At 41.0% G+C, this 14,397-nt stretch overlaps 1 protein-coding gene across 6 annotated transcripts in view; it reads left to right on the plus strand.

Annotated features, from left to right (window-relative positions):
* Positions 1–11,347, plus strand: part of Slx4ip (SLX4 interacting protein) — a 151,738-nt gene extending 140,391 nt beyond the window's left edge. For 4 of the 6 annotated variants that reach the window (XM_076929828.1, XM_076929829.1, XM_076929830.1 and 1 more), the window contains 2 exons: positions 8,827–8,927; positions 10,357–11,347. In XM_076929828.1, the coding sequence (XP_076785943.1) occupies positions 8,827–8,927; positions 10,357–11,095 (840 nt within the window). In that variant the 3' untranslated portion in view covers positions 11,096–11,347. The remainder of the gene's footprint in view (positions 1–8,826; positions 8,928–10,356) is intronic. The other 2 variants (XM_076929831.1, XM_076929832.1) reach the window with 1 other exon arrangement.
* Positions 11,348–14,397: the final 3,050 nt, after the last annotated feature.

Raw genomic sequence — 14,397 nt, forward strand, 5'->3', positions numbered from 1 at the left:
TGTGGTGCTCTATTGACCACTTTCAGAGACTACCCAGCTAAGCACTTAAGAATTAAAGCATCTATCAGCTGACTCCTGCTGGGATGAGACTCTGGAGGGTAAAGCCAGTCATTTCTCTGTGGTCTTAGGAGTTGGGAGATAGCAGACTTTTCAGGCCTAAATTTCTAGGAGTCTATGTTCCACAGAACACCCACAATGACAGCATAGATATAGAGTCTAATGTGTGAATGGGGTTGTGTTTGGAAAATATATTAATAAATAGATGATTTAGAATCCACACTCATTTTCCCAAGGAAACAATGTCATTATAGCAATGAGGTTGCCAGACAAGTCCAAAAATCTGTTCCTTTCAGGAGATATGAGTCTTGGAAAGAGGAGCCCTGATTGTCTGTGCTCAAGGAAAATAGCAGGAGCTATTTCTTCCATAACTCTAGGCAGAGGGCCAGCTCTACAAAGAAATTTGAAATGAGATAGACGCCTGTGACGTCTTTTTCTGGCCTTTGCTGCTTTTCCACTAGTGTCCAGGCTTCTTTAGGCTGTCTTTGAGCTAGCCCTACTCTGTGTGTGTGTGTGTGTGTGTGTGTGTGTGTGTGTGTGTGTGTGTATAAAACACATCACACCCACCACTCTCCTCTCCCTTCCTATCCAAGTCTTGAGCTCAGCCACATGAGAAATCATAGCAGTTTGCACCCTGGATGAAGGGGTGTAGAGTGTAGAGGAGGTACTGTTTAACAAGGGCACATGGAGATAGGCCGTTTCCCTAAGGTAACTCACAGTCTATTTTAATATTTATCTGAACAAAAATTAAGTGGATTTCATACAACTCTAATAGTGGTCAGTGGGTCCCTGTGTCAGCTACAGACCCAAATGTATGTATTCTTTAAAAATGTATGCCATGTTTTGTCATACGTGTCTGCACCAGAAACTCAACAGTAGCCTCAGGATGGTCAAGATTTATTTTTAGGTTCTCAAGGGGAGGTGAATGTAATCTGGAAAATCCCTGTGAAGTGTGTACTTCCTACACAATAGCTTCCTTGATTTTTCACAGATACAACCTTTAGGGCTAGATTCTTTGCAGCAACTCACAGGTATTTCCCTACATTTGTACACAACAGCTTCTTGGTCACACTTCAAAGGGAAGAATTTTTTCTTTCTTTCTTGAGACAGGATCTCCTGTATCCCAGGCTGGCCTCAAACTCACTGTGTAGTAGAGGATGATCTTGATCTCCCGGCCCTGCTGCTTTCTTCTCCATGTGTACCCCATACGCAGATTGGGTAGTGCTGGGGCACAAACCTAGAGTTTCATGAGCGTGTGGCAAGCACTCACCTAAAATGAGCTACATACTCAGCCCTACGGAAAGAAAATGTTAAATTATTTTAAAGGAAAAATCCCTAGTATTTGTGTCTATGGGTCTAGCACAGTCCACAAGCCTGGTTCTCTCTTCCCTTGAGATCCATCCTTTCACTGAAGTGGAAGAGGGAAAGGCCTGGAGGAGGGATATCACAGAACCTTTGAAATGGAGAAGGACATGGCTGCCCTCTCACACTGCTCCACTTCACAGTTGCTGATCCCTGTCCCCCCTGCTTTGCCTAAAGTAACACAACACACGTCTACTTACGTCATCCTTAGGAACATGATGTCAGTCCTGTGGCAGTAGTGAGACACCACCTCTTTTTTTGTTTTTTAGTTTCCTTTTTGCTTTCATTCCTTTGAGTTTATGCTGATACTAAGTTTACACCGACTATGTCTTTCCTTTTGCTATGATCCTGTTCCATCCCTGTTTCCCCCTTTTCTTTTTTAACTTACTACTAGATAAGAAAGTATTAGAAATGAACTTTGGAGGGTGCTTCCTCCGCATGCTAGGACGCATGCGCGTCACACTGTGATCTTAGATGGTCTTAGATGGTGTGGGAACCTCATTTCAACTGCTTATCTCTAACCACTTCAGCCTTCCATACTGTGTCACCCTTCAGAAGATCACTGTACCTGAAAACCAGTGGCACTGAACTAAAGTAATAGATACGTTAATGCTTTCAGCTTTATACTTTAATAGTGTTCCCTAAATAAACAGATAAGATATATTAAACTTTTACGCAGCTCTTATTGTTTATAGAAAGTGTTGCTGGCAGAGTGCAGGGGCCTGGCACCTACAATAACTTATTCAGCACAACCAACTCGAGAAGCGATTCTGCGTCTTGAACATTTTCATTTTCAACAGACAGGCAGGGCAACTGCAGCTAGCACGGGGGCAGGGCTAGGGCAGCAAACTTTTTACTGATGTCCCTGACAACTCCAAACTTTAGGTACAGCTTGATCAGAGACAGAATATCTTGAAAACTCAGTTTCTCACCACTGTTAGTTCTGCCAGCCTCCATGCTGGCTCTGTTCTCTGCCTGTATATGGTGGTTGCTCCTGGCATCTCTAAGTCTTTTCTTCCCAGGGGGAAAATGAACAGACCTCTACCCAAGACAGCTGTGCCAGCTAGTATTACATCAACTTGACACAAGCTGGACTCATTTTGGAAGAGGAAACCTCAATGAGAAAATGCTACCACCCAACTGGCCTGTGGAAAGTCTGTGGTGCATCTTCTTAATTGATTACTCTGGGCAGTGCCACCTCTTGTCTGGTGGCCCTTGGTGGTATAAGAAAGCTGGGTGAGGAAGCCATGAGGAACACATGAGTAAGCAGCATTTCTCCATGGCTTCTCAGTTCCTGCTCTGACTTCCTAATGGACTAGGATATAGAAATTTAAAGTCAACTAAACCCTCTCTTCCCCAGGCTGCTTTGGTCAAAATGTTTTAGTGAAACAGCAAAAACCCTAACTGAGATGAGACAACAACCATGTTTTTTGTTTTTTTGTTTTTTTAAAACAAAAACAACAAAAAAAACAGGTAAAGAAATTGATGCTCAACAAAGACAAATCAATTTTCCAAATGTCTTAGCCAGATGGTGGCTAGAAGGGACTGTTGCAAAGGACTTTTTATTCAGTTATCTATCTACCCCTCCATCCCACAATAACAGCAAACGATGTGTAGGCCACTCTGCAGAGAAGAGAAAGCACTGCCTAGGGCGGCCCTATGGATAAGATGTTTAGGTATAGAAAGCATCTTTTCCTTTTCATAAACTCTGTATGGTTTGTGAAGATATCAGGGCTTGTTTTTTTTTTTTTTTTTTTTAAGCAACAATGTCAAGAAAAATAGTGCCAACAATTTCTAGTTTCCAAAGTATGCTTTGTACACCTTGCCATACTTAAAAGCAAAAATAAGAGCAGGCCATTGGGGTTGTAAAACTGGCCTTGGGGCAAGCCAACTCGGAGTGTGAGTCCTTGAACTACACTGTCAGTCAGCTTTGTGCTCTCTGCTATTTTCTTTGCTGATAAACCCTAGACAAATCATCTTAGCAGAGCATGAGAAATGAGGATCAGTGACTTTGAGTATGCTTCATATCATTCATAAAACTTGAATTACCTGCTTTTAAAATATAGTTGAGCTATTATTTTAACTTGGAGTGAATAAAACAGAATGAGAAGATACCTTCTATGCGAAACTGGACTCAATTCTCAAAGCATGATGATCATGGTGACAAAAACATATTACTATATTAATTACTCCTTTGGAAGGAAAAATTGTACTGTCCTCATGTGACAAATTTTAAAATCTTGTGAACAGCAAATTGGTGATCTAGTCCTTATACAGGGTTTGGTCATGGCTGTGAGAGATACCAAGAATAATATTCAGTAAGGAGTAGACTATATGTAATCAATGGTTTGACCTGGTCCTCCACATCTCACTCCAATTCCAACCTCAACTAATATTGAAGTCCCAGTGTTTCTAAGTGAATGCCAGAACATCATCTACAAGGCTTTCCCAGAAGAAGGTACATTTCTTATCTAGTCATTGGCATTGACACCTCATGCTGTTTGCTCATGTTGAATTAGTTCCTGACCAATAGCACCTAACCCTGGCCAGTGGTAACAGCAATAAGACCTGCTTCACTAAACTATATTGGAAGTAACATTGCAAGCACCTCCATTTCTCTGCTTTTCCTTAATGAGAAATGCTCCCAAAGCATTGTCTAGAGCTGTACTGGCCAATGTGGATTCCATTGACTGCATTCTGCCTGTAAGCATTTGAAAGGCAAGTTGATACACTCTATATGAAGTCTGTATGTTTGTCTGGCTGCCATAAACTCAGTGTATAAATATGGCTCAATATCTTTATATTGGTTACATGTTATAATATTTTATAGATGTTGTTAAATAATATATATTGAAATTAAATTTCACCAGTTTCCTTTTACTTCTTCAATGGACTATAGAAAATTTCAGGTTACGTGTCCAGCTCATATTATGTTTATACTCTAGAGTTCTGGGTCTATTATCATCTTGATTTCCTTCTACCTATGGTAAGTGCTTAAGTCTCTGCTTTTACCCAGAACAGCTACTTCCTGTCCAGGTAGCATTTTATTTTTGCTGTGGTCTAAGGGCCTGCATTCTCCTCTCAGCAGCATGTCCACTGATACTTCATTTCTCTTCTTCCCTCTGGGGACACTGGTTCTCTTTCCATACCAGTGGTTTCTTTGTCCCCTTTTCTGCATCTTCAACATCTTTTCATGTACCTTTTCTATCCAAACTCATTCCCCTATAGATCTCCTCGAGTGGCTCTGGATACCATATAGAAGAATTTCCCCCAGTTTGCATTGTCAGCTAAAGAACAGAACTACATTTTGGTGAATTGTAAGTTGAGACATCAAAGAACAAAGACCAGTGGCTTTTCTTTGTAGGGAGAGTCTGAGCTCTGCTTCCAAGTTGGTACTTTACTGCTACATCATCTGAGAGAGAGCGGGAACATGTCTTCATGTGATGAAAGACAGAAGGGCCAGCATGAACTTCCCCTGTTGATCTCTCTAAGTGAGCCTGATGTCACTCATGAGAATAAAATTTCACAACCTAAATTGCCTCTTAACACTGACATTGGCAATAGCTGAATATGGGAGAGGAGGGCCCTAAACCATGTTGTATATTTGTTTATTTCTCCTGTTAACAGAAGCTCCACGAGACAAGGTCTTTTCCTGTTGGTATGCCTTTTAACTAAAGGCTCCAGGCTCTGTCTGCTGGAGTTCAGTGATACCTGATTGGGTCATTCTACTAGATTCTGCTCAGTTACCAGGGCCATGTGTTTTTAAAGCACTTCACTAATTCTGCTGGGTATAAGAATCACTGGGGATCTTGCCCAAAATATACCTTCCTTGACCCCAGCCCCTGGGGATACAAATGCAGTAGATTCTGGGTGGAATCTGTAACATTTCTTAACAAGCTCCCAAGGTGATTTTGCTGGATAATGCTAGCACACTTTGCAAAGTCTTGTCTGTCTCATTGCATCAGGTTAAGTTAATTTTTTGCTTTCTTTCCCTAATGTTGTTTCATGTATATCAGCAGAGTGTGAATCACCTGGGAACCTAAATATAGATCTCTTAGCCCCACCTCAGATCTTGTGAATCAGAACTTCCACGAAATGAATCCTAGGATTCTTTTTTTTTTTTTTTTTTTTGGGGGGGGGGCTGGTGCTGCCTTGCAACCAGTCTTCTGTAACCAGTCTTCTGCTAGAGTCTAAGCTGGTCTTAAAGACTCTCTGAGGAGGTCCTAACTCAAGAGCAAGTAGGGGTTTTCTTTGCTATTTTAAGCACCTTTCCTTATTTACGCCACAATGTTCAAAATTGCTGTTCAGTAAGTCAGGTCAGCATGGGATGAATGCCAAGAGGTTACTCACAGTTTCCAGGTGCTCTCGTAGCTTGAATAGTGACCATTAATCAAGGACATTTCAAACCTGTATGTTCAAGTGTGGCCTAGCTGTCAACCTTGTTTTGGTGGGGATGCCCTTCGTCCTTTCAGTCCAGGAATTGAATTTTTCCCAGATCTGAGCAGACAGCATGGCATATGTACTTCCTCATTGCGTTTTTGCACTGTGCCAGGCCAGCCTTCCCTTTGATTCTGTATAGTGGGACATGCTTGGACTGCATTCAACCTTGAAGTGTATTCACTGGTCTCCAGAGAGATGGTTAAGAGGCCTGACCACTGTGCCCTAGGGCCTACCTGGGCTGCACAAGTTACTGACAGCAGGGTATCCTCCCAGGTTAGACTTGTGGAGGCAGTAGCTTGTCCTGCTCCTGTTGTGGTGCTTGCTCAAATAAAAAGCTGTAAATCCAGAACCAAAAAAATGAAACAAAAAGAAGTGGCAGGAATTGGTTAAATAATTAGGAATAGAGTGTGCCAAGAAATGGTATTCACAGAATTTGTCCTTGTCCTAGATGGCCGGCAAGTTTTCAGGTTGTGGAGCGCCCTCCTGGTTGGTTTACCTCTCCTACCCGACCTCCGCAGAGTGTCTTCTCCGGACTTGAAGAAGTTAAATGCTTGCTAGCCTCTTTGAATATGGTAGATTTGTCTGTATTGCTTGTATTGCTTGGTCAGTTCATTGCTCAGGCAAAATCTGAAGAGTGGTAGTATCAGCCCTGCATGCTTCGGCGGCCGTGGAGCCAGACTAGTGAGCTCCATCTGTTTGCATCCTTGAGTGTTGTCTATAGTAAGTGGTGGATTTCATTTTTATGCCAGATTAGAAAAGCAGTAATCAGGAAAAAATCCCTTTGGGAAATCCTATTCCCAGGTGATGGCTGCATCTTTAGGATAGTGAGTCAAGGGGACAGCACTAGAGGCAACAAGCTGCGATTTAGTAACAAAGGGATGTAAACTGACCCTAGAAATGTATGAACAAGAGATGTCTAAGGAGTCTTGACAGTTCAAGGACTGAAGGAGACTAATCATTTTTTTTTTCTGCCCACCCAGTCTTCATACAAATGTAAATATGTCTTCTTCAACAAATTACCAAATGTGGTTTTAATTTATAAGCTACAGACCAGCCTTGCTGAGTGTGTACTCAGAAGTGTGTGTGTGTGTGTGTGTGTGTGTGTGTGTGTGTGTGCGCGCGCTCTCTCTCTCTCTCTGCCTTCCCCTTTCTTACTCCATCTTGCCTCCTTCCTTCCTTCCCCCTCTCTTCCCCTTTTCTCCCGCACTCTCTCTTTTTTGAAGTCACAGGTTTTATACTTCTGAACTGAACATTCCCTCTAACCCCTGTCACTTTTCTTCCAAAGACATTCCTGACCGTGTTGTTAGAGGACTTTAAGACAAGAATAGACTGCTGTATTTCTTAAAGACATTTTTTGAAGTTCCCAGAGGAAATACATGTGCTTTTTAGACATAACTAAGTCAGCGGCTGAATCCACACTGAGATTGAGATTTGAAGAGCCTGTTGCTATCGCTGTACCACACTTGATACAGTGGATGGGGAACCCATTGTTGTTATTTATGACCCTGTCTGCCTTCCATTGTGGGCTTCTTCCAGCCTTGGGGAATTTACATCATTCCTAATAGCAAAAGGCTTTCCAGAAAGCCCTGGTTCCCACAGAGTTGTTCAAAGCCTGACTCATGCTCCTTATGTTAATTGTTCAGCTCTGAAAATACAGCACTTACAGGGCGTGGCTGTGAGGAGAAAATCGACTGTATTTACAGGGCATGCAGGACATGTTTAGAAGTGTTTCACACATAAATCTCCATCGCTCCCAATCTCTCTCAGCCTCCCCTCTTTTGCCTCCCCCCTCTGACTTAACTTGAAGTATTCTTTTTCCAAAAATTAATTTTAGGAAACAACAAACTAAAGAAATGGCATCTTACAATGCAATATAATCCAATAAAGCCAGTTGTACTCTGCTCACTGACCATTAAAACCAGTTTAGGTTACAAGTGGACATGCCTTTGAAAGATCCTAGCCCAGGTCTGAAGCTACAGTCATGGCTGAGAGCTCATGGACCCTCCTAACCTAGTACTGTGAGCTCCAATTAGATCAAGGCTTTAGAGATACACTGGAATGATGCTTTTGGCTGCCATCCTCCAGAATCAAAGGGACTATCACTATTGATTCCCTAAGGAAGCCTACATTAAACAAAGACCTACTGATAGGTACCAAACTGTTCCTCATGGGTCAAAACATTTTATAGGAATTTGATGTGTAAGACTACTTAGTATCCAGACAACAAGAGCTGATAACACCTTATCTGAACTATCAGCTTCTAACCTAAGGGAAGAAATTCCAAAAACATTACACGGGTCAGCTCTGGCAAAGGTTGGCAGACTTTTAAATTTTGTAATTACCTCTTTATGAAGCTTCATGGTTATGTTTTTAAAAGGCAGATAATCTGTGTATAAAACCATAGCTGTGACAACTATAAAAAGACAGAGACTCTTAGGTTCTTTTGTTGTTGTTGTTGTTGTTGTTGTTGTTGTTTGCCAACCAAACTTTAAAAACTCCATTCTTAAAAAATGCCAATATTAAAAGTTTAAGTTGATAGTGTTTTAAGGTTGACAGAGGCTATCTTGGTAAGTAAGGGAACTATGAAGGAAATCTCAGGATTGTCAGGATGCCGTCAGCTGTTTGCTCACAAGCCTGCTGCCACTGGCTCAGGAACTCTGCCCTTTGGGGTTTGGGGCCACAGAAATACCAGATATTGTTCTAGATGACTTGGGATTTGCAGTTTCACATTACAGTTTTGTATGATACATATTAGTGCATGAATTGAGTAGACAAGATTACAAAAGCAGTTGTGACCCACACCAGAAAATACCCAACTGAAAGCAGTTGAAACAGCCAAGAATAGCAGTCTCTTTTATTTAGTATTTACAAAATAAAGCTTTCCATCTGAGCTTTCCTAGTGTAACTGTTTTCTCTGGTGTTCAGCTAATAGACTCCTGTTTGAACCTTTGTTATCTTTTGGAATAGACAAAAAGAGCCCTCCATGGAGTGTCTGATTATTTTGCTGGGTGTGTAAAGAATTCACCTTCTCCTGCTACAAAGCTCAAGAGGAATGCTCTGAAGGAAATGTAGGTCCAGCATGTTTTCTATTTCTCACTTTCTGACTGCCTGTGTGGATAGTTGTATCACCAGAAGAGTCTATCATTTAATGACTGTGTGTATGGCACCTAATCAGTAGCCCCTCTGTCACTGGTTCTGCCCACAGCCATATATTAATACATGTCCTTCCCACCTTCCTCTTGCTCTTGCTTTCTGGACAGTGGGAATAGACTCCTTGCTTCACAGGTGTGTTGCAAGAAGTGATTAATTACAAGCTCTTTGAAGATGAAAAGCACCTACTGGTGGTGTGTTTCACACAGCTCTTGAGGCAACTGCAGACAGACCTAAAAACTCCATTCCTTTTGTAAGATGCTTGTTCTGACTTTAATATAATTATGACAGTCCTTGGGCCCCCTTACAGCAACATATTTATGGGGTTTTTTTCCACAAAGCTTAGCCAAAATAAATATTCCAGCTTCAGTGCTTGAATTTAGTGGCTGAAGAAGTTTCTTGCTGTTTGTAAATGTATTGTTGTCAACTCTTTGCCAAGTTCAGGGCTTAAGTCTCCTGATTTCCTATGAAGTTTCTGTCCTGCCCTGGAAGTTTGTGTTATAGTTAAGTAAAGTTTGTCTTATTTATCCTGTGGAAGAGAAAGATTAGATGATGGATAGATGGATGGATGGATGGATGGATGGATGGATGGATGGATGGATGGATGATGGATGGATGGATGGATGGATGGATGATGGATGTGTATCCTGTGGATGAGGAAGATTAGATGATAAATGGATACATACATACATACATACATACATACATACATAGAGATAGATAGACAAACCGATGATAATCAAGATAGATACACTGTTTGTTATGGTTATACTTTGTTTAATGTTACCTGTCTGAATTTTTTCCAGGACTGACCAAGTCCTGTTGACTGAGGCTTATTCCTATATGGTTGATGAATAAACCAGTACCTGCTGTGTAATACCTTAAAATGTCATGAGGGAATTTTCAGATTAGTATTTACTTACAAAAAGAAATGGTATGTGTGCATATTTTTGCATATGTGTGTGTATGCATAAACATACTCTGTTTTGGCTATATCTAAGCATTTCCTCCTACAAAGTCAGTATATCAACCCCAGGCAATATTTGCCTCTGACATCTAAAAATGGATACCTATTTGCTTTGGTTAAAATGGTTCATTGTGATTCCATTGATGAAACAATAATGAAAATTCAGAACATATTCTAGTTTAGTGGAAAACATGGATGTTATTACTTAATACAATCAGCATTCAACATACACTTTGGGGATTTCCTAGATATGCCAGGGTGTTGAGAAGCCAGCTGGTACATGCCTTGTTCTTAGGAGTAACAACTAGGGAGTGGGGGTTTGGAAGATTCCATGCCAGTGCAAACCTCATATGCTCTATAATCTTTATTGTCTGTTTTAGTGTGAGAAGAACTGAATCAAAAGGCAGCGATGTGAACAAACCACAGCCTAGCACGGACCTCCTGGGAAGATCTAGTGACTCAGTAATTACCGTGGTACCACGGAGAAGGGATGCCTCAGCCATTCTCCTGTCAGAATCTGTGGGTCAAGCACAAGATGACATAAGAGCAGCCAAGAGCCACCAGGAGCTTCCTGTTCAAAAGCTGGAAAATGTTTCTCAGACTCAGCCAGGAGACACTTGCAGCCAGCAGCAACTTCATCCTGGGGAGTGGCTAAAGACGGGGCTTCTAAGCAGGAGCCCTGCGTGTAACTATGAGTCAGCATCGCCAGGTCCAAAGCAAAGTCCTAGAGCAGCCAAGACACAGCAGAAATGCAGGAACTGTTGCTCTGTGGAAGACTTTGACCACCACAGGAGAGTTTCTCTTGGAAATGAAGGGTTAGTCCCAGAGGACCCGGCGGCAGTAGAAAGGAGCCCAGCTGTCAGGGTTTTGCCAGCCTTAGAGTTGTCAGATCCTGGGTTGCTTTTGAAAGAAGATTTGGCAAAAGCCACAGCTAAAGAAGAGCTACATGCTTTGGAAAATCTCTCCTCCAGACATCTTATGACAAACAACCCAGGGCAGGCACAGCAAACCAGCTCAGCTGCAATTCTTGAAAGATTAGCTACAGTTCAGGGCAGCCCCAGCAAGAAAAGAAAGAAATTGCAAAGTAACAGCAGAGGATGTAATAGCAAGAAAAACTGAGTATACACTACCTCGTATACACTGAGTATACACTACCTCGTATACACTGAGTATACACTACCTCGGATTTGGGAGGAATTAGAGTAGTTACTTTAAATAAACAAATATTAGGAGCTAGAATTATGTCTTGCAGAGGTTAGGTTCCAAGCACCTACAAGGTGACTCTCAACCATTGTGAACTCCAAATATAGGAGAACCGACATCCTCTTTGACCTCCATGGGCACCAGGCATATACATGGTATGCATATATACCAGGCAAAATACACACACACACATAAATCTTTTTGTAAAACTGTTTGTGTTGGAATTGGCCTTCACAGTCACCTCCTGGAGGCTGTTTTCCTAACAAGCTTGTTACTTTCTCATCATATTTATAACTGTCTCCAGAAAATATGGTATTGACAAAGAGCCCAGGTCAAGCCAATGGTCAAGGAGTAAACTATGTATCTAAGACCCCAGGAGAAATCAGTAATAGTACCTTCTCACTCCATCACTATGAAGACATGCTGATGGAAGAGAGAGAGAGAGACAGACAGACAGACAGTACCAGGTACTGCAGGCCAGTACTTGGGCTGCAGTCCTTGTACTCCTCAAGCTGAGAACCTGACAGGAAGAACAGGTCAGCAATCTCAGCATGTAGTTCTGTGAGGGATGCAGGTATTGGGGTCTCAGACCTATGGAATGAGGAACTGTGATTCTGAAATAGACTAAAGTTGAAAACAAGTCCCTAGAATTTACTTCCTACAGCCTAGTTACCATGGCTTACATCAACTGGGTCCACATGTGGAAATGTACAACCCTGTGCTTCCTTCAGACTTGTAAAGTATTTAGATTGGATTTGGTGTGTGAGTCACTTTGTTCCCGACTTATAGGATGGACACAAACCTAGGGAACTATTACATCTGTAGTTGCCAGAAATTCATCTCAGTCTTAGGTGAAGACATGGAAGAGGTGTATCCTATGTAGCACAAGTTTAACCCTGTCCTTGTTCACACCTCCCATATTCTAGTTACAGTTAAGACAGACCAGAATCCAAAGGGAGCACAGTGGCCATTCCAGACCCAAATTTGGAAAAACTCCCAGGGTATTTAAACGTTCTCTTCAGTTGTGTAGCCAACTCTCAAGAAAGACAGGAAGCCTAAGTTGTCAACCTGGACGTTTCATCTGGTCACCCCAACCGCAAAGGACCAGAAACTACTTCCTGCTATTCCTTTCCTTTCCCACCTAGCTTTTTTTGTTTTCTTGAGCACTGATTCCAAGATACTGAGTCCTCAATGGAAGCATGAGTAGCCCCCATTGTACATCAAGAAGCAGCTCACTCAGAACTCAGAGGGTGCTTCCCTCTCCAGAGCTAAGATATTCTAACCTGGAATAGACGAGACTTTAATTGTTTAATGGTTAAGGTCATATTCTGTACTTAATTGTACTTATACGAAGGATGTGCTCTCAAGAAATGTTTTGCTTTTCAAATCTGTTCTATTATATTACAGGAAATAAGAATTATTGTGACCAATGATTTAAAAAGATAATATGTTAGGGTTGTAGATAGATGTGGCCTTTGGCACAGCCTTCAGGCACAATGGATTTTAAAAGGATTAATAGAGTCTGGACTCCAACACGCTGCCATATGTTTAAGGAATTTTGCCCTTAATCATTTTCCTTCTGCGTGGTTGAAACACCTCTCTATTTCTTGTCTCTTGAATGGTTTTACAATGGTTCTTTGAATATATGGATAAAGGGGGAAATTAATCCCAAATATTTTGTAACTTATCAGGTAGAACATTAGATATTGTCTACTGTTGGGAATGGTATGAGTTTTTATATTCTTAATTACATAACAATTTGGCATTTGAAAGTCTGAGACACTGTCAAGATTGATAGTCAAAACCAAGTTCTTCAAACCTTTGATCCTCCAAATTAAATTTATATTCAGGTCCCTGTGATTCTGATACTTGGAGGAAATGTTCATCCAATTCTATTGATAACTCAAGACTTTTCTCATTATCTGAGATTGTAAGCCACCTCCATGGAATGACATTTTAATAGATGAAAGCTGGTTAGGTCTTTTTGTATTTTCTTCCTTTCTCCCTCCTCCCCCAATTTAAAAAAACATGGAAAAGCTGGCCTGATGGCACATGCCTTTAATCCTAGAACTTGGGAGGCAGAGACAGGTAGATCTCTGAGTTGGAAGCCAGACTGGTCTACATAATAAATTAGTGGACAGCCAAAGCTACACAGTGAGACCTTGTCTCAAAACAAAACAAACAGTATGGGAATAATCTGTGATTTTTTTCTTACACAGTTGCTTTTCTTTGCCACTAGAAGTTAGCTCACCGAGAAATGCATATGACTTGTAAAGTGTAAAGAGGCAGACACTTGGCGCTGGAATAGCTATAGGGTGTTGTTTCTTTATTTCATGCTGAAGAAGCATGGAAATGTATTTAAGTTTTTAAAAAAACAAAACTCATGGGCCTTTAGTGAAGGGGGTGTTGTGCATGTGCAGTAAGAAAGAAAAAGACACAAAAAGTCACTGTATTTGGATGTTTGAAGAATCTAGTTTGTCTCTGGATGGTCCTTCTCAAAGAGTATCTTGGTAATAATGATGGGGTCTCGGTATAATTAATTGTTTTATGTTTGATGTCATGTTTTGATTTCAGCAGAGATTGTACCTCTCATTGGTCTTTGACTTTAGAAAAAGCTCCGACTGGGGAAGACACATAGGAAAGGAAACATCTATGCACAAGAGAATGACCTAGGATCAGTGTCAGCCTTCATGATTTTTAAGCTCCTTGGCAGGTCCTACTGTAATATTTCCACAAAACAGTAGTGAATGGCCCTCTGAATAATAAGCACCTTTTCAAGAGCCAAAACACAGGCTGTGCAGCATGCTGGGACTGGAACATGGAAATTGTTTTAATTTCTTCTTTTCTCTTATGAGGAAATCACTGCACTTGGTTTGTCAAGACAAGAGAGTTCATTCCCCTGTATTGAAATAGTGATGAATTGAAACATGTTGGAGCAGGTTTTAAAAAAAAATCAAAATTAAACTGGTTTCTCTTAAATAGCTTAAAGTTTTCCACGGTACAAAATAAATTAAACATTGTAAAATGAAGTTAATTCAAGTAATCACTCAGTACAGAAGTCTAAGCATATATATCATCAGTCTTGCAATTCCAGGGTGTAATTAAATTCTCAGAAATTTGCTGAATTCCCTCTAATTTGGTTTCTATATATATATTTAACAAGACAGAAAGCAAATGTATGTCAATATGTAGCATAACTAAGAGAACTTGGGTGAAGT

This window comes from Arvicanthis niloticus, chromosome 2, assembly GCF_011762505.2.
Source record: "Arvicanthis niloticus isolate mArvNil1 chromosome 2, mArvNil1.pat.X, whole genome shotgun sequence".
Classification (NCBI taxonomy): domain Eukaryota; kingdom Metazoa; phylum Chordata; class Mammalia; order Rodentia; family Muridae; genus Arvicanthis; species Arvicanthis niloticus.